Below are 21,067 nucleotides of genomic sequence, written 5' to 3' on the forward strand. Positions count from 1 at the left end.
TAGGCCTCCAGGGGAAGGATTATTCTTTAATCATTATGTAATGCCACTGGGATTCTAAGGAATAAATATTAAAAGGAAAGTGGAAGTTCCCACTGTGATGCAGTGGGTTAAAGATCCAGCGCTGTCACTGCAGCGGGAGTCACTGCTGCTGTGGCACAGATTTGATCCTTGCCTGGGAACTTCCACATGCCACAGGCGTAGCCAAAAAGATAAAAAAGTCATTTAATAATCTCCATTTTATTTATTATTATTGCAAATAGCATTTTATTTAGTCCTTTTTGTTTATCCTGATATGAAAACCAGACGAGAACACTTTGTAGAAGTTCCCAGGCCAGGGACTGAACCTGCCCACAGCAGTGACAACACTGGATCCTCAACCCTCTGAGCCACCAGGGAACTCAATCTCCATTTTATAGAAAGAAAACTTAGACAATAGAGTGGGCCCATGACCCCACAACTATTAAGCAGCAGACACGGAATATTAATTTTTCTGTCTTGCTACCTTCAGGGCATTTACTAACAAAATCATCATATTATGGATACAAATTACTGCTTTTGGAATGGATTGACAATGAGATCCTGTTGTGTAGCACTGAGAACTATGTCTAGATACTTACAATGGAGCATGATAATGGAAGAAAAAGGTATGTATACATGTATGTGTAACTGGGTCCCCAGGCTGTATGTGGAAAAAAAAAATTGTGTTGGGGAAATAACAATTAAAAAAAAAACATGTCATCTGTATGTGTTCATGAACACATATATACACAAACAGACACACACCCCTCACATACCCTGCGATGAGCTTTTATTTCCATGCACACACTCAGTCACCTTATTTTCATAGAAACACAAATGAAGAACATCCTGCTCATCCCTATGACACACTAAAGAGCAGCACTTAGAAAACCAAGCTCAGAGTTCTCATTGTGGCGCAGTGGTTAATGAATCCAACTAGGAACCATGAGGTTGCGGGTTCGGTCCCTGGCCTTGCTCAGTGGGTTAACGATCTGGCGTTGCTGTGAGCTGTGGTGTAGGTGGCAGACTCGGCTCGGATCCCCGCATTGCTGTGGCTCTGGCGTAGTAGGCTGGTGGCTACGGCTCCAATTCGACCCCTAGCCTGGGAACTTCCATATGCCGCAGAAGCGGCCCAAAGAAATAGCAAAAAAAGACAAAAATAAATAAATAAAATAAAATAAATAAAAAATAAAATCTACACAATCCAATTCATGAAAAAAAAAAAAAAGAAATCACAAGGGAATATTTGTATAATTTGGAGGAGACTGTCCCTACTGCACAAGATAACAAAGGCAAAAAAAAAACTATAAAATTTTTATTTAAAAAGCCAGTGAAGTTACGAGTTCCCGTCGTGGCACAGTGGTTAACAAATCCGACTAGGAACCATGAGGTTGCGGGTTCGGTCCCTGCCCTTGCTCAGTGGGTTAACGATCTGGCATTGCCGTGAGCTGTGGTGTAGGTCGCAGATGCAGCTTGGATCCCGAGTTGCTGTGGCTCTGGCATAGGCTGGCGGCTACAGCTCCGATTAGACCCCTAGCCTGGGAACCTCCATATGCTGTGGGAGTGGCCCTAGAAAAGGCAAAAAGACAAAAAAAAAAATTTACATTCAAACAATTTCCTTAGGCAGACTGCCAAATTCACGATGTGATTTAAAAATTTCCTTTGTAATCTTGTCAAAAATTACTTGAAGTTTAGTTGGGTTTCAAGGAAAACTTATTGAGTAGAGAGACATGTCGAAATGAGAAAATTTTGCAGAGAGCACACACAGACTTGGGAATTTCAGGTGGACAGAGTGAGACAAGCCATCAACATGGGAGTTCTGAAATATTTCTGGAGTTCCCGCTGTGCAGCAATGGGATCAGCGGCAACTCTGCAGGACCAGGACAAAGATGCCCCAGTCCAGCACAGTGAGTTAAAGGATTATGGGGGTTCCCATCGTGGTGCAACGGAAATGAATCCAACTAGGAACCACGAGATTGTGGGTTCAATCCCTGGCCTTGCTCAGTGGGTTAAGGATCTGGTGTTGCCTGTGAGCTGTGGTGTAGGTCACAGGCGCAACTCAGATCTGGCTCTGATTCAACTGCTAGCCTGGGAACCTCCATGTGTCACAGGTGTGGCCCTAAAAAGACAAAAAAAAAAGGATTAAACATCTGACCCCTGGCCCAAGAAAGCCAAATGCCTCAGGGGATGGGGAAGAAAAAAAAAAGTTCTGACGGAGTTCCTGGTGGCTCAGTGGATTAAGAATCCAGTGTTGTCAGTGCTGTGACTCAGGTCCCTGCTGTGGCACAGGTTCAATCCTTGGCCCAGGAAATTCTGCATGCTACAGGCATGGCCAAAATAAATAAATAAATATTTCTGATATTTAAGTTTGTGACTCAGAACAATACAGCCTCAACCTTACTTTACTTTAACCAACTGTTTTTACAAGTTGGCTCTTGAGGGAGAAATTCCCCCCCCGCCCCCGCCCCATCACTCTTATACTTGACTCACATGTCCCTCCAGCCAATGATAACCTAAGCCCTTCACTGCACAGTCTGGCCCATTTCAACAACATTGGTGTGTCCTTACCTGGGCAGGCTCCTGCTCAGCCACACAGTGCTCCCTGTGACAGTGCTCACAGTACCTTCAGGAGGGAGGGGCACCTTCATCATCACCTGCAGTTCCCACTCAGATCAGGCTCTGTGGAATTTCAAGGAAAGGAAATTGGGGAGTGCTTGAGAGCGCTGGGTTTCAGGTTTGATCCCCAGCCCAGTGTTGCTGCAGCTGGGATCTGATCCCTGGCCCAGAACTCCATATGCTGCAGGGAGGCTGAAAAATAATAATAGTAATAATAAATAACATTTACTTTCACTATGTGCCAAGTGTTCTACACATGGCACTGTCTTTGTTGATGCATTCAGTGCTCATTACAGAAGAAGCAATATGGTACTAGAAGTTCAATATCATGCCCAACACAAATGACACGTGGGCAAAGTGGCAGATCTGGATCACTGGTCCCATGCAGTCCCCCCAGAGCCTGTGACCACTGCCCCTCAACCACAGGGAGGGAGGGTAGGGGAATACAAAGGCCTTGGGAGACCCAGTACTGGTATGATACAGCCCTCTGTCCAGAAGTACTGGTACAAGGGCAGACTAAGGAGAAAAACAAGAGAAAATTCTCAGGGACCAGTTAAAAAAACTCCCCAGTAAGTTTAACCTCCCCAATTGCGGCAAAATATTTCAAATTAACATTTTTGTGATACTTGAAATGGCCTTAAGCAGGCTATGCAGCAAATTCCCAATTTTGTTTTTTTAAGGGGAACAAGATGTTAAAAACATAATTAATTGACTAAAAGAAATATACAAAATGTTAGCAGTGACCATTTCCTGTTGATGAGGTGATGAATGATTTTCATCCGAATCTGTTTATCAAGATACTCTAAACTGACTAGAGCGAACATATTTTAAAGTCCTTAACTCAAGAAAATAGGCAAGCTGGAGTTTCTGCTGTGGCTCAACGGTTGCAAACCTATATCCATGAAAACCAGGGATCGATCCCTGGCCTAGCTCGGTGGATTAAGGATCTGGAGTTGTTGCAGCAAGCTGTGGTGTGGGTCACAGACATGGATAGATCCTGCGTTGCTGTGGCTGTGGTGTAGGCCTGCAGGTGCAGCTCTGATTCCACCCCTGGCCTGGGAACTTCGATACGTCACAGGTGCAACCCTAAAAGAAAGGGGGGGGGGGGCAAAGAAAAACAGGCAAGCAGAGCAGTTTCAGTCCAGCACCATGTGATTGATACAAGGTAAACAATAAATAATAGTTAAAATAATTAAAATAATGCAGGCTTTAATAACAGCTCAAGGCATCAGAGGTAGGGGGAAAAATCATTTCTTTCTACTCTCTCATTTTTAGATTAAACACTTGAGATCGAAGAAATTGTGAGTTCAAAGCGGCAGAGGTGGGTCAAACTCTGAGATTAAGACTTGAGGCCGGTGCTGTGCCCACCACACCAGCCACTAACAGAAGCTGTTTAGGGGTTTTATTTGTTAATAAAGAAGCCTTGAGGGAAAACACAAAACAAAACCCTCTGCTAAAAGCAGAGCCTAGCCGGGTGGAGCCAGGCTACAGGGGCGGGGCAGGCCCAACCGGAGGTGCCCGCGGACTTGCATGGCGCCCCCCTTCGGCCGCGGCTCCCAACCCCCCGACAGCGTCTGGGACACGGGGGACGCACCGCCTGCACCCGCCGGTTCGGATGGGAATGCCAGCAGCGAGGAACGGCGGGGCAGCGGCGCGAAGCCTGGGAAACCTGGGATCCGTCACGGTGTGGCTCCCTGCCCGGAAGACGCCGTGCCACCCCCACCCGTGCCCACAGCACCCTCACCCAGGGAACCCTGTCTTAGCACCGCCCCACGGGCCCGCACAACCCCTGCCGTCCGCCCCCCAGGGGATCCACCCCCAAACCTGCAAAAACGGCCTCGGACGGCAGACGCCCGGGACAGGGGGCCACGTGACAGCCCCGCCCCCGGCCTTTGCGCGATCCGGGCCGACCCGCGGGATACCGACGACAGGCCCCAGTAGCGTAGGGGAACCGCGCGCACACGACCTCGGGCACGCGCATACGGGCCTCGAGCGCGGAGGCAAAGACAAAGAGGACACCCCACCAGAGCGCCAGTGGGCTGCGCGTGCGCAAGAGGAAGGTGCGTCTAAACTACACTTCCCAGGAGGCTCCGCAGCACGTCGGCGTCCTGGGAATGCTGGTCGCCCAGAGAGTCCGGTGGTGCCTCTGGTTCTTGAGCTCTGCTACCTACCGCACCTTAGCGAGAAGGAAACTCTTGGGGTTTTTTTTAGAATACTAGCAATTCAAATGTAAATGATAGATAGATAAGTAGGTAGCTAGGTGTGTAGATAGGTAGGTAGAAAGGTGAGTAGATAGTAGGTAGATAGGCATAGATGATAGATATGATAGACAATTTGCTTAATTGAGAACAAAAAATTTAACATATTTATGGAAAGCAGGTAAGTAAAGCAGAAAAAAAGTGTATTCATAATTCAAGTGCTGTGGGAAATTATAAGTCACTATCCTTTTTTTTTTAATCTTTTTGCCTTTTCTGGGGCCGCTCCTGCGGCATATGGAGCTTCCCAGGCTAGGTGTTTAATAATCGGAGCTGCTGCTGCCGGCCTACGCCATTGCCACAGCAACACCAGATCCGAGGACGGGAACTCTGGCTGTCCTTTTTTTAGAAAGAGTGAAGGGTATGATGAAAAAAGAACCACGGACACATAGGAATTGAAAGATAATACTCTCTGTGCTAATAAATTTGAAATTCTTTGTGACAGATGATTCTCAAGGAATGGAATTTGACCCAGGAATGGAGAAAGTCTAAATATAGATAAAAATGAAAAGCATCAATCATTGGAGTTTCCCTCATGGCTCAGTGGTTAATGGACCCAACTAGGAACCATGAGGTTGCAGGTTCAATCCCTGGCCTTGCTCAGTGGGTTAAGGATCTGGCATTGCCATGAGCTGAGGTGTAGGTTGCAGATGCGGCTGCAATCCTGTGTTGCTGTGGCTCTGGTGTAGGCCCTATGCTACAGCTCCCATTGGACCGCTAGCCTGGGAACCTCCATGTGCTGCGGGTGCGGCACCAGAAAAGACAAAAAAAAGCATCAATCATTGAGTTTCCAGTGAAATCTTTCAAGCATCTAGTTATCAGAGAATTCTTATATTTAGTTACAGAAGAAGGAAAATTTTCTTATAAAGGCAATAAAATCAACAAATGTGATTTGAAAAGGAACGTCAGACAAAACTCGATTATTGCTGTCCATGAAGAAACAAATTATGAACAGAGAGAAGGTGGCAATATTTTTATAGAGTAGAAACCAAGTGGATTCTATTCTAGAAATAAAGGACGATCAGGATACACATTAATATAAATAAGCAAGTCAAAGAGAAAAATAAAATTACCTCAAGATGAAAAAGATTTTAAACTGAAAAATACATTCTAAATTTTAAAAAATAAATTATAAAAAGTTTCCCAATTTAACATGATAATATAGACTTCAACCATAAAGCCACTATGCTGCTTCAAGGAGGAGTTAAGAACAAGGTATGAATTCCCAGGATCATGATTTGAAAAACTAGAATAATACCTAAAAGGCAGAACACAAGTGATACCTAGTCAAAGCTCATATCACTCACTGTACAGATTGTAACACTGGCCAATAAATCCAGATATGAGCTGATGGGGCAAGGAATAGAGACTTTATTCAGGAAGCCAGCAGACTGAGAAAATGATAGACTAGTATCCTCAAAAAGCAGCTTACCTGTGTTAGAATTCAGGCTATTTTTTAATCCTAAAATAGGGAGTATAGTTGATTGCTGCAAACAACTTATTGCCTGGGTATTTCTTGCAGCTGTCCGCACAGGCCCAGTAAAAATATTCCTATAAACCTCCAACAAGGCAAATGTTAATCTTTTCTGCAACTTTTTATCTCTATATGAATGGAAAAGTGTTATACCTTTACAGGTCAGAGCCTTGAGAATGGCCTTATACTTCAGGCTATAGGCAACATTCTTAACTTGAAACAAAAACAACAGAATACTAAGTTTAAAGTAAAATAAACAAATCCAGTATGAAGTCAGATTTGTTCTTCCCAATTACACAAGGATGTGTGTCAGTGATCACTGCTGAGCTATACACGTTTCTATACCATTTGGGTTTTTTATTCTGTAAAGTGCGTTTATCATTTGCCATTTTTCTACTGGGTTATCTTTTTCTACTAGATTCATGGAGTTGAATATATACTTTACTAATCTTCCATATGCAATATTTGTTTAAATTTTTCTGTCTACTCCTTGTATTTGAACTTTGTTTATAAAATTGTTGACCCCATAGATTTTGTTTTTGATGTAAAATTTATCTAGTTTTTTCCTTATGGTTTCATTTGTGGTTTACTTATGTGTCCTGTTAAGAAATCTCTCTCTGGAGTTCCCATTGTGGCTCAATGGGTAAAGGACCCATTGTGTCTATGAGGGTGCAGGTTCTATGACCCTGGTCCTGCTCTTGGGTTAAGGATCCAGTGTTGCCATGGCTATGGCATAGGCTGACAGCTGCTGCTCTGATTCAACCCCTAGCCTGGGAATTTCCATATGCTGCAGGTGCAGCCTTAAAAAAAAAAGGAGGGAGGGAAGGAAGGAAAGGGAGAGAGAGAAAAATAAAGCAATCTTTGTGTGTGTGTGTGTGTGTGTGTTTGCCTTTTCTTGAGTTGCTCCCACGGCATATGGAGGTTCCCAGGCTAGGGGTCTAACGGAGCTGTAGCCAGCAGCCTACACCAGAGCCACAGCAATGCAGGATCCGAGCTGTGTCTGCGACCCACACCACAGCTCACGGCAACACCAGATCCTTAACCCACTGAGCAAGGCCAGGGATCGAACCTGCAACCTCATGGTTCCTAGTGGGATTCGTTAACCACTGCGCCACGAAACGAACTCCAAGGAATCATTTCTTAGGTAATTGGGATAAACCTCAATATATGTTTCTGAGTTGGACATCTATCTGGAGTTGTCTATGTGCAGGTACTGTGAGATATAGATCTAATTTCACATTAGGAAGCTAATTTACTCCTACCAACTGTGTTAGGTAGCTAGGGCTACCATAACAAAATACCACAGACTGGCAAACACCAAAAATTAATTTAGTCAAAATTCTAGAGACAGGTTTGGTTTCTTCTATGTCTCTCTCCTTGGCTCTAGGGAGGCTGTCTTCTCCCTATGTCCTCACGATTATCCCTATGTGTGTGCCTGTGTCTTAGCCTCCTTTTGCTTTTCCCACCAGTTTTATTGAGATATAGTTGACGTAGAGCACAGTATAAATTTAAGGTGTACAGCATAATGATTTGACTTACATACATCATAGTGATGACCACAATAAGTTTAGTGAACATCCATCATCTTATATAGATACAAAATTAACAATGGGGATATCCTTTTGTGGCTCAGGGGATTAAGAAACTGACAGTAGCCATGAGGATTCGAGTTCCATCCAGAAATTAATTTCACCCCACTCAGTCTTTGGTATCTTGGCCTCGCTCAGTTGGTTAAGGATCCAGCATCGTTGCAAGCTTCAGTATAATTTGCAGATGCAGCTCAGATCTGGCATTGCTGTGGTTGTGTTGCAGACTGGCAGCTGCAGCTCCAATTCGACCCCTGGCCTGGGAACTTCCATATCCCACAGGTGCGGCCCTAAGAAGAAAAAAAAATTTTTTTTTAATTAACAAAATAGAAAAAAAAAATTTTTTTTTGGTCTTTTTGTCCTTTTAGGGCTGCACCCCCAGGATAGGGGGTCTAATCAGAGCTGTAGCCACCAGCCTACACCATAGCCATAGCAACACCAGATCCAAGCCACATCTGCAACCTACGCCACAGCTCACAGCAACACCGGATCCTGAACGCACTGAATGAGGCCAGGGATTGAACCTGCAACCTCATGGTTCCTAGTTGGGTTTGTTTTTGCCGCACCATAATGGGAACTCCTGAAAAAAAATTTTCATTGTGATGTAACTTGTAGGATTTAGTCTCTTAACAACTTTCATATCCAACATACAGCAGTATTGATTATATTTAACATATTGTACTTTATATCCCTAGTACTTATTTGTCTTATACCTGGAAGTTAGTACCTTTTGACCACCTTCAGCTAATTTCCCCTCCCACACTTCCCCCTCTGGTAACCACAAATCTGATCTCTTTACTATGAGTTTGTTTTTGAATAACTGACCTATGTTAGTTCCTATTATACAACATAGTGATTCTGCTGCTGACTGGAGTCCTTGGGCTCTTAATCAATAGAAATTGATAAGAGGCCAGACGAGGAATTCAGGCAAGGCTTTATTGGGACTTGGGCCACAAAACAAGAAAAAGGTGCCCTTGCTTTCTGCTGTGGGGCAATCTGGTTGTTTGAAGGCAGTAAGCAGGGTATGGATCAGTAGGTCATGCCGGAGGGGCGTCTTAACTGGTCTGGCCACCCACTTGGTGCTGTGTGCAGGGATCATGTGCAGTACCCTGCTTTTGTTCTCCCCACCTCAGAAACAGTACTTGTATTTTGGCCTTTTTGTGTCTTATTGTTCATAATTTGCCCCAGCTGTGCATGCATGCAGTTATTTTTAGTCCTTTATAGTTTCTTTGTATTCTGTTGTTTAAGAAGACATTTGCCAGGTATAAGCACTACAGCAGAGGATCCCAGATCCTAGGTACAGCCTATCTCAATTCAACATTTCAATACATTTCAAAATGATCACCATGGTAAATTGACTTATCATCTGTCACCATACAAAAATATTACATAATTATAGACAATTTTATCCACACTGTATATTTCATACCTATGACTTATTTATCTTATAACTGGAAATGTGTACCTCTTAATCTCCTTCACCTGTTTCTCTCCTCCCCCACCTCTCATGCTCTTTTGAAAAAAAAGTTAGAAGTGAATTCAGTATAGTCATAAGTCAAGATTAATATACAGAAAATGTGATGTATTTATATATACTAATAATTAATTATCAGAAAGGGATAGAAAGAAATCAGCCCTGTTGGAGTTCCTTTGTGGCATAGTGGGTTAAGGATCCAGTGTGTTCACTGCAGTGGCTTGGGTCACTGAGGTGGTGTGGGTTTGATCCCTGGACCAGGAAATCCCACATGCTATGGGGAAATAAAAAGAGAAAAGAAAAGAAGAAAGAAAGAGAGAGAAAGAGGATGTCCAGTCATGGCACAACAGAAACAGTGAGGAACCATGAAGTTGCAGGTTCAATTCCTGGCCTCATTCAGTGGGGTAAGGATCTGTTGTTGCCATGAGCTGTGGTGCAGGTTGCAGATGTGGCTCGGATCTGAAGTTGCTGCAGGTGTGGCATAGGCTGGCAGCTATAGCTCCAATTTGATCCCTAGCCTGGGAATCTCCATATGCCGTGGGTGCAGCCCTAAAAAGCAAAAAAATCATACAAAAAAGAATAAAAGAATAAAATATCAAGAATGAAATTAACCAAGGATGTGAAAGACCTATATACTGAAAACTATAAAAGATTGATGAAGAAAATGGAAGATGATACAAAGAAATGGAAAGATAGCCTATGTTCATGGATTTGAAGAATATTGTTAAAATTACACTACAGATTTAATGTAATCCCTATCAAGATATCCATGACATTTTTCAAAGAAATAGAAAAAAATCCTAAAATTTATATGGAGCCATGAAAGACTCTGAACAGCCAAAGCAATCTTGAGAAAGAAAAGAGTTGTAGGAATCAGGGTCCCAGACTTAAGACTATGCAACAAAGCTACAATCATCAAACAGCATGGTACTGGCACAAAAACAGACACATAGCTCAATGGAAGAGGATAGAAAGCCCAGAAATAAACTCACACATTTATGGTCAATTAATCTATGACAATGACCTATGTCTAGTCACTTATGATGGAGCATGATAATGTGAAAAAAAAGAATGTATACATGTATGTGTAAGTGGGTCACCATGCTGTACAGTAGAAAATTGACATAACACTGTAAACCAGCTATAATGGAAAAAAATAAAAATTATTATATTAAAAAATCTATCACAGTGGAGGCAAGATTATAGGGTGGGGAAAGGATAATCTCTTCAGTAAGTGGTGCTAGGAAAAATGGACAGCTTCATGTAAAAAAAAATGAAAGTAGAACATTATCTAATGCCATATACAAAAATAAACTTAAAATGGATTAAACACCTAAATGTGAGATTGGAAACCAAAAAACTGGAGGAAACATGGGCAGAACACTCTTTTGCATAACTCACAAAAATATTTCTGGGGACCTTCCTCCTAAGGAAAAGGAAACAAAAGCAAAAATAATCAAATGAGACCTAATTAAATTTCAAAGCCTTTGAACAGCAAAGAAAAACCATCAATCAAATGAAAAGACAGGAGTTCCTGTCATGGCACAGCAGAAACGAATCAGATTAGGAACCATGAGGATGCAGGTTCAATCCCTGGCTTCACTCAGTGGGTTAAGGATCCGGCATTGCCATGAGCTGTGGTGTAGGTCACAGACACAGCTCAGATCTGGTGTTGCTGTGGTTGTGGTGTAGGCCAGCAGCTGTAGCTCCTATTAGACCCCTAGCCTGGGAACCTCCATATGCCGAAAGTGCAGTCCTAAAAAGAAAAAAAAAAGACAAAAAAAATTAGTGGTTAATATCCAAAATATACAAACAGCTCATACAACTCAATATTTAAAAAAATGATTAAAAGTGGGCAGAAAGGAGTTCCTTTCATGGCTCAGAGTTACAAACCCAACTAGTATCCATGAGGATGAGGGTTCAATCCCTGATTGGTTAGAGATGTGGTAATCAGAGTCAACATCTGCCTTCTGGTTCCAACCATTCTGGGCTGTAGTGCTGGTGAACAGCATAAAGTTAACTTCTTCCAACTTCTTGAGCTGTATTGCAGAGGCATTTCAGCCTCTGCAATACAGCTCAAGGATATGGTTCAGGATGTTTCTGTAGCCCTTGAGGAAGAACTGAAGGTCCTTGACTTTGTTTAATGGCTAAACCATTATAATTTTGTCTTACTTGACTGTTTTCCTTTGCTTCTGCATTTTTCCACTTCCTGGACTAAATGTGTTCCTTGGAACTCAGGGAAGGCCTAGGAGGCTAAAGTTCTTCTACAGGTAAGAGACATGGGGTGGGGGGGTGGGGTTCCAGGAAGGCCCTGAAGGGTCCTGCTCAGTTTACAATTAGGTGCATTTCTATTTTCCATCTACATTAGGTGTGAGGACGTTTCTGCCACTCATAACAAAGTCTCCTTTCCCCATGTCTCAATAACACTTTCCTCATACTCATCAACAACCTCTGTGATGACCAGGCTCTGCTAACACCCTCCCTAAGGACGCTTCAGGCTTTCGCTAACCTTTTCCCCAAAAGCCTCCCAGATTCTGCTCACCAACCAGTGCCAAAGCCAGTGGCAGATGTTTTAAGATTTTGTTACAGTAGCACCCCACTTCCAACACCAGATTTCTACTCCAATCACTACTGCTGTCGAAAAATCACCCTAGGCGCCACAGCATACACAATGGAAAATATATCTCATGGTTTCTTTTTCTTTTGGCTGCCCCCAACAACATATTAAGTTCCCAGGATTGGATCAGAGCCTGTTTCTTTTTTTATTTTTTAATTTAATTTTTTTGGTCTTTTTGTCATTTCTAGGGCAACACCTGTGGCATATGGAGGTTCCCAGGCTAGGGGTCTAATCGGAGCTGTAGCTGCCGGCCTATGCCATAGCCACAGCAATGCCAGATCTGAGCCATGTCTGTAACCGAAATGACAGCTCACAGCAATGCCAGATCCTTAACCCACTGAGCAAGGCCAGGGATCGAACCCACAATCTCATGGTTCCTAGTCAGATTCGTTAACCACTGAGCCACAATGGGAACTCCTGGTTTTTTGGGTTTTTTTTTTTTTGGTTTATTTATTTACTTATTTATTTTTGTCTTTTGTCTTTTTAGGGCTGCACCTGCAGCATATGGAAGTTCCCAGCCTAGGGGTCTAATCGGAGCTACAGCTGCTGGCCTATGCCACAGCTGCATCAACGCTGGATCCAATCCGTGTCTTCGACCTACACCACAGCTCACAGCAACGCAGGATCCTTAACCCACTGAGTGAGGCCAGGGATCAAACCCATAACCTCATGGTTCCTAGTCAGTTTTGTTTCCACTGCACCACGACAGAACGCTGCAGCAAGGCCAGGTCCCTTTCTGTGCTGGGCAGGGGATCAAACCTGTGTCCTGGAGCTGCAGACATCACTGATACTTAACTTTTTTTTTTTTTTTAACTATGGTATGAATGGCCTTTGTTTGCAATGGGAGGTGGAAGATTAAAGCCAGCTTTTCCTCCTGGGGTGACTCCACAGACTTGGTCGCAGCCCTCATGACTTTACTTCTTGATGCTGATAGTAAAATGTGAGTGGACAGAGATAAAGTAAGAGTGTGTTATTAAGCATAAAGGAACCAGATTGTGAAGATTTAGGACTTATTCATATGCAAAAAATGAGAAGGCATGCTCTGGAGAGAACACTAAGTGTGTGGCCAGACACTGCTCAAGAGACTATGGTTGTGTGACTTGTGAATCCAGTCAACCACTTCAGCAGAAATGCTACCAACTTGAAGGGAAGAGAAAGGTTGAAATGAAAGAACTTTGGGGATCCTACAGGCAGGAAACAGACAGATAGAGCTAGCTAGCTGTGGACATAGGTTATCCTTAAAGAAAAGGGAAGAATGACACTGAGGGTAGGACCACTTCATTGGCTACAGAGGGTGAAGCCTCCTTTTCAATTCCAGAGCACTGGTCCACCATCCAGGGTTGAAGAGGCAGGGCCAGTAGCCCAGTGGGCTTAGAGGACAGAGCATTTACCAAAGAGGATTATTCTCAAGCCTTAAAATCTAATGGGATTTACCCTGCTAGTTTTTGGACTTACTTGGGATTCATAACCCTCTTTTTCATGATGATTTCCTTTTGGAATGGGAAAGTCTATCCCATGCCTATCTGATTATTGTGTTTTGAAAGCAAGTAACTTGTCTGGTTTCACAGGTTCACACAGGAAGAGGATACTGTCCCTGGATGAATCATACCCATCTCATCCACACCTGATTTAGAAGAGATTATGGACTTAGAGTTGATACTGGAATGGATTGAGATTTGGGGGGATGTTGGACAGGGGTGAATACATTCTGCATGTGAAGAGGACAAGAACTTGGTGGGGCTGGGGTGGGGCCAAGAGGCAGATTGTTGAAGGTTGAACTCTATCCTGTCAAAAAAGATGCTGGATTCCTCAAATTGGAAAGGAAGAAGTAAAACTATCACTATTTGCAGATGACATGATACTATGCCTAGAGAATCCTAAAGACCACAAAACTGTTAGAGCTCATCCATGAATTTGGCAAAGTCGCAGGATACAAAATTAATACACAGAAATCAATGGCATTTCTATGTACTAACAATGAAAGATCAGAAGGAGAAATTAGGGAAGCAATTCTGTTTACCATCACATCCAAAAGAATAAAATACCTAGGAGTAAACCTACCTAAAGAGACAAAAGACCTGTACTCTGAAAACTATAAGACACTGATGAAAAAAATCAAAGATGACACAAATAGATGGAAAGACATACTATGCTCTTGGATTGGAAGAGTCAATATTATCAAAATTATTATATTACCCAAGGAAATCCACAGATTCAATGCAATCCCTATCAAATTACCAAGGACATTTTTCACAGAACTCGAACAAAATATTTTAAAGTTTGTTTGGAAGCACAAAAGACCCAGAATAGCCAAAGACATCCTGAGAAAGAAAAATGGAGCTGGAGGAATCAGGCTCCTGGACTTCAGACTATACTACAAAGCAACAATCATCAAAACTGTATGGTACTGGAACAAAGACAAAAATATAGATCAGTGGATTAGAATAGAAAGCCCAGAATTAAACCCAAGCACCTACAGCCAACTAATCTTTGACAAAGGAGAAAGAATATATAATGGAGAAAGGACAGCTTGTTCAAAAGTGGTACTGGGAAAACTGGACAGCCACATGGAAAAGAATGAAATTAGAACACTCCCTAACACCATACACAAAAATAAACTCCAAATGGATTAAAGACCTAGATATAAGACCAGACACTATAAAACTCCTAGAGGAAAACATAGGCCAAACACTCTCTGACATAAACGACAGCAACATCTTCTCAGATCCACTTCTTGGAGTCATGACAGTAAAACAAAAATTAAAAAACAGGACTTAATTAAACTTAAAAGTTTCTGCACAGCAAAGGAAACCCTAAACAACACAAAAAGACAACCCACAGAATGGGGGAAAATACTTGCAAATGAAGCAACTGACAGGGGATTCATCTCCAAAATTTATAAACACCTTCTGCAGCTCAATACCAAAAAGACAAACAACCCCATCCAAAAATGGGCAGAAGATCTAAATAGACAATTCTCCAAAGAAGACATACAGATGGTCAAAAAACACATGAAAAGATGTTCAACATCACTCATTACTAAAGAGATGCAAATCAAAACCACTATGAGGTACCACCTTACACCAGCCAGAATGGCCATCATCAAAAAGTCTACAGACAATAAGTGCTGGAGAGAGTGTGGAGAAAAAGGAACCCTAGTACACTGATGGTGGGATTGTAAGTGGGTGCAACCACTGTGAAAAACAGTATGAAGATTCCTCAGAAAATTAAAAATAGAACTACCGTTTGATCCAGCAATCCCACTCCTGGGCATCTATCCAGAGAAAACCACGACTCACAAAGACACATGTACTCCAGTGTTCAATGTAGCACTATTTGCAATAGCCAAGACATGGAAACAATGTAAATGTCCATCGACAGAGGAGTGGATCAAGAAGATGTGGTTCATATACACAATGGAATACTACTCAGCCATTAAAATGAATGGAATACTGGCATTTTTAGCAACATGGATGGACCTAGAAATTATCATGCTAAGTGAAGTCAGTCATATAATGAGACACCAACATCAAATGCTTTCACTGACATGTGGAATCTGAAAAAAGGACAGATTGAACTTCTTTGCAGAATAGATACTGACTCACAGACTGAAAAACTTATGGTTTCCAAAGAAGACAGTTTGGGAGGTGGGGGGAAGCGCTGAGGTTGTGGGATGGAAATCCTATAAAAGTGGATTTTGATGATCATTGTACAACTATAAATGTAATAAATTCATTAAGCAATTAAAAAAAAAGATGTTGGATTACTAACCCCCAGTATCTCAGAATGTGAAGTTAATTAGTGACAGGGTCTTTAAAGAGGTAGTCAATTTAAAATCAGATCAGTAGGGTGAGACCTAAGCCAATATGACTGGTGTCCTCATAAGAAGAGGAAACCTGGACACATGGGGGTTGGCATGAGGCATGGGTAGAATAAGCTTCCCCTACAAGGCACGGCTCACTTTTCCTCGGAAGGGAAGGGACTATACACCCAGAGTTAGCAAGTCTGTGGGCAATACGGTGTCCATGGCAACTACTCAACTCTGCCACTGAGGTGCAAAAGCAGCCAGACAGTAACATAAATGACTATGTCTGGCTATATTCCAATAAAACTTGATTAATGGATACTGAAATTTGAATTTCAAATAATTTTTTCATAAACTAGTTTGGATTTTTAAAAAAGCATTTAAAAACATAAAGACCTGTTAGCTTGCCATCCATACAAAAACCAGCAGCACGCTCTATTTACCTGTGGGCTACAATTTGCCAACATCTAGTCTGTATCCCCAAGTGAGAAGCATACAGTGCAAAATATATCAGGAGTTTGCCAGGATGAGTCCTCAGATTCTTCGCAGTTGTCTCTACTCAAATTACCAATTACCAAGAGACAACTTTTCTAAACCAATGCATGCTTACATAAGGGATGGGTGAGCACTTAAGGTAGATGACTCTTAAAGAGCAAGTCAAGTATGTATTCGATTTCCACCGTCTCAATCCCACAGCTATGAGCAAGCAATTTTTTAGCAAGGTCAAGGAGCTGCTGAGCTCAAACCTCTGCTTGAGATGAGATTCCAGGCCTTCAAGTCTGTCACTGTTGTGTTTAAGAGCTGATGTAACAAACTGTATACAAGCCCGCATCCTTGTGTTTTGAAGTGAAGGCTTTTCCTTTAGCTTTCCAGTCCTAATGTCAGTCTCAAAGGCTGACTCAAAAGTTGATGATTAGGACATATTATTACAGCTAAAAACTAGTTCAAACAGTCTCCATGATGTTATGCCGGGATTTGTCCCACTAACTTACTCTAACTGGCTTTTAACAAATGACTTCATCCTTGCTTAACTGCTTTTACTAACAATTACTTTCTAGTTAAGAGTGCTATCATGTGCCAGGTGTTTTTCTTTGAAATACTCCCTTACTTTTGTAAGCAATTCTAGCTGCAAAAGTCAAGAGGACCACCAGAAAACATCACCAGACCCCCTGATACCAGTCTTGACGACTGTGAAATGATCCAAGGAGGGAGAATACTGGCTCCCTGATACTTACCAACAGGCCTGGGTTTGTTTTTTGTTGTTGTTTGTTTAGCTAAACCTATAAAAACCCCTGTTATCCCCTCTAAAGGGGGGACACAGTTTTGAGGGCATTAGCCTATTGTGGCCTTCTTTGCTTGGCAAAGCAATAAAGCTGTTCTTTCTGCTTCACCCAAAACTCTGTCTCCAAGACTTAGTTGGTGTAAAGACAAAATTTTGGCTACAACCAAGACTAGCCATCTTATCTACTGTCCCAGATTTCCTCATAAATTTACTACTCTTCTAGAACAACAGTTCCTCAGTGTTCCCAGAATCTTACCATCAGAGGCCACAAGGTTCTTGGTGCACACAAGCAATAATACTATTGTGTACTATGAGCTTTAAAGTATCCATCTTGAAATATAAACAAGAAACTGATTTTATTCTTGTCTCAGGAAAAAACCTGAACCACATAACCCCACTTTTCTTTGACAGTTTAGGACCTAATCATTTAAAGCCCTTCAGCTACAAGAAATAGAATCTCATTCTCCTTACCTTTAGCAGAAAGTATTTTTAGTGAAATGAAGAAGCACACAGAAGACCACAAAACTAGTTTCAAAGAGGGGCAGTATCCAAAGTTATCCCAAGAAATCAATAAAGCAGGAACTAATTGGTGGTCTCAGTAGAATTCTAGGACAAGAATAAATGGGTTCTGTTTATTCTGGTTCATGTTCATGTGAGACTGAATTAGAGACTCGAACTCCTGGAAAAGAGGTCACAATTCCCAAAAATGGTTAAAATGCTCATATGTAGGTAGTGGAAAGAATACCCTGAAAGACCCACCACAGTGATGCACAAAACACAGGAGTTATTTCTCCAGAGAAATCTAGGATGCTCTTATCAAACGATGGGTAATGGACACTGAACCAATACATAAAATCAATGTTCCTTACAATGAGTGCTGCTCTTGGGTAGCAGCTTCATAAAAACTGCCAGACCCACTTACTGAATAACTCATTTGGAGTGAGAACTAAATCCTCCCATTGATTAAAAACCATATTATTCTAGTAATATTGCCAAGAAATAAAGAGACAATACTGATATTTAGCATTTAATATGGAGAATATTGGGGGACGTTTTCCCACAAACTATCAAATATAACAAATTACATTTAAAAATAAAATACCAAAATTTTAAAAATGCTTCTCAGTGTTACTCAGGAGAGTCACCCTCAATACCTCTTAGCCTTCAGAATATTTCCTTGTTTTCCTGCTATTACTCTATTTACATATTAAAATTTAAAAAACTTTATATTCCACTAAGCAAAAGCCTTTTCTTCACTTTAAAACACAGCATCAAATCTGGAATGTGACTCCTCATGGAACACATCTTCTATGAGAAAGTGCTTTCCTGATTAAGAAATTTAATAAGGAATTCTCAATAAGAACCCCCCAAATTAAATCTTCATAATGATGCTACTATTCTTGACAGTTACAGCTCCTTACTCCATGACTTATTTCTGAAAGCTTTTGCACATCTGTTCCAAATGTGATTGGTCTCTCTTCTGCATGGCTAACTTGGTAAGAGTGTGTTCTTAGGACTTCCTGCTTATATATCCTGTCTATTATCATCTGAAGTCTGCTGAGGACCACCTTCTGTGTTGATGCTTTCAACACCTACTATGTTCTGATTTTTCACTTGTGAGTTTTTCGATGTATACGAAGCCCTGAATTCCAACAGAAGGATTTCCCACATTCAGAGCATTTCCATGGTTTTTCTCCCGTGTGAACTCTCTGATGTTCACTGAGAGATGACTTCTGAGTGAAGGCTTTCCCACATTCACCGCATTTAAAGGGCTTCTCTCCTGAATGAGTTTTCTGGTGTATCTGAAGTGATGCCTTCCTAGGATAGGCTTTCTCGCATTCACTGCATTCATAGGGCTTCTCTGTTGAGTGAGTTCTCTGATGTATAATGAGCTGTGATTTCCCACAAAAGGCCCTCTCACAGAAACTACACTCATAGGGTCTTTCTCCTGTGTGTGTTCTCCTGTGTATAACAAGGTAGGATTTGCTGCTGAAGGCCTTCCCACATTCACCGCACCCATAGGGCTTTTCTCCTGCGTGAGCTCTTAGATGTGCTGTGAGCTGTTCCTTCCTACCAAAGGCTTTCCCACATTCACTGCATTGATAAGGATTATTTCCTGTGTGAATTCCCTGATGTACAACAAGTTGTGTCTTCATATTGAAGGCTTTCCCACATTCGCTGCATTGATAGGGTTTCTCTCCTGTGTGCATCCTAATGTGAATGAGGAGGTAAGACTTACTCCTGAAGGCTTTCCCACATTCACTGCATTTATGGGGTTTCACTCCCGTATGAGTTCTCTGGTGTACAACGAATGGTGACTTCAAACTAAAGGCTTTTCCACATTCACTGCATTCATAGGGTTTCACTCCTGTATGGCTTCTCTGGTGTAAAATAAGCTGGGATTTCCAGCTGTAGGCTTTCCCACATTCACTGCAACCATAAGGCTTCCCTCCTGTGTGAATTTCCTGATGGACAATGAGCTGTGACCTGAAAGAGAAGACTTTCCCACACTCGATACAGGAGTAGGGCTTTTCTCCTGTGTGGACTCTCTGGTGAGCATTAAGGTTTGACTTGGCACTGAAGGCTCTCTCACATTTAGTGCATTCATATGGTCTTTCTCCTGTATGAATTCTGAGATGTACAATGAGCTGTGATTTACAACGAAAAGCTTTCCCACATTCATTACATACACAGTTTTTTTCTATACTATGAGCTCTTTGATGCTTGAGAAAATATGATTCTTCATATCCATGAAACTTATCAGGATTCTTTCTTAGATAACTTCTGGATGAAGCTAAGTTCTGTGTCAAACTTTTCCCGTGTGTGTTATATTTGAGGATTCTGTGTCGTGAAGAAATGTGAGGTTTGCTCAGATGAAGTTTTCCAAATGCATTACAAGCATAGCTTCTCTCAACACTTTCAAGCTCATCTTGATTATTCTGATACCATTCTTTCCAACCTTCTAGGGGAAAAAAAAAAAATCATATTTTAAAAATCATAATAGAAACCTAATATAGAATTAAAGAGCTTTAGAACTGCCATGTAATGAGTTTTTTTCTTTTGGTCCAGGCCTAACACTGGTTCAAAAGAAGTACTGACCAAGTGCACACGTGCCACATAATAACGGTGAGGCAAGGGGAAGTGAATTGACCAAACCAAGTTCTTTTATGGAAATGGATAGTGAATTAACAGTGATCAAAAATGTTTTTTAAGATAGAAGTTTTAAAAATGTACCCTGAGGGAGTTCCCATTGTGGCACAGTGGTTAACGAATCTGACTAGGAACCATGAGGTTGCGGGTTCGATCCCTGGCCTTGCTCAGTGGGTTAAGGATCCAGTGTTGCCGTGAGCTGTGGTGTAGGTTGCAGACGCGGCTTGGATCCAATTGGACCCCTAGCCCGGGAACCTCCATATGCCGTGGGAGTGGCCCAAAGAAATAGCAAAAAGACAAGAAAATAAATAAATAAATAAAAATACAAATGTAGCCTGAGAGTTCCCTGGTGGTCTGGCAGTAAAATGACCCAGCATTATCACTGCTGTGGCTCAGGTCACTGCTGTAGCACAGGGGAGAGCCATGGCCCAGGGAATTCTGCATGCCAAGGGCATGGCCAATAAAAAAAAAAAAAAAATTAGCCTGCACTTAGAAGCCAATGCCAACTCTCCTGTATCTGAATTTCATTGGTGCAAGAAATTACTCAAAAAGTGAATTCAGGAGTTCGCATTGTGGCACAGTGGAAACGAATCCGACTAGGAACCATGAGGTTGCAGGTTCAATCCCTAGCCTTGCTCAGTGGGTTAAGGATCCAGCGTTGCCCTGAGCTGTGGTGTAGGGTGCAGTCGCAGCTTGGATCTGGTGTTGCTGTGGCTCTGGCGCAGGCCAGCTGCAACAGCTACGATTAGACCCCTGACCTGGGAACCTCCTTGTGCCACAGGAGAGGCCC

The 21,067-nt window shown here is 42.1% G+C and overlaps 1 protein-coding gene and 1 long non-coding RNA gene across 3 annotated transcripts in view; one reads left to right on the forward strand and one right to left on the reverse strand.

Moving 5' to 3' along the window:
- Positions 1-637, forward strand: part of LOC125116085 (uncharacterized) — a 31,198-nt gene extending 30,561 nt beyond the window's left edge. Inside the window, exon 3 of the long non-coding RNA XR_007132248.1 lies at positions 509-637. This is a non-coding gene — a long non-coding RNA (uncharacterized LOC125116085). The remainder of the gene's footprint in view (positions 1-508) is intronic.
- ZNF84 (zinc finger protein 84) overlaps positions 1-21,067 on the reverse strand; it is a 48,301-nt gene that overhangs the window by 14,270 nt on the left and 12,964 nt on the right. The window contains exons 1-2 of one of the 2 annotated variants that reach the window (XM_047761003.1): positions 4,459-4,572; positions 2,587-2,697 (exon numbers count right to left, since the gene is read on the reverse strand). Coding sequence is in view for 1 of the 2 variants with exons in the window: in XM_047761004.1 (XP_047616960.1) it covers positions 19,202-20,089 (888 nt within the window). In the remaining variant the exon portion in view is untranslated. Of the gene's footprint in view, positions 1-2,586; positions 2,698-4,458; positions 4,573-19,201; positions 20,090-21,067 lie in introns of those variants that run through there. The other variant, XM_047761004.1, reaches the window with a different exon arrangement.

Source organism: Phacochoerus africanus, chromosome 15, assembly GCF_016906955.1.
Source record: "Phacochoerus africanus isolate WHEZ1 chromosome 15, ROS_Pafr_v1, whole genome shotgun sequence".
NCBI classification, from domain to species: Eukaryota; Metazoa; Chordata; class Mammalia; order Artiodactyla; family Suidae; genus Phacochoerus; species Phacochoerus africanus.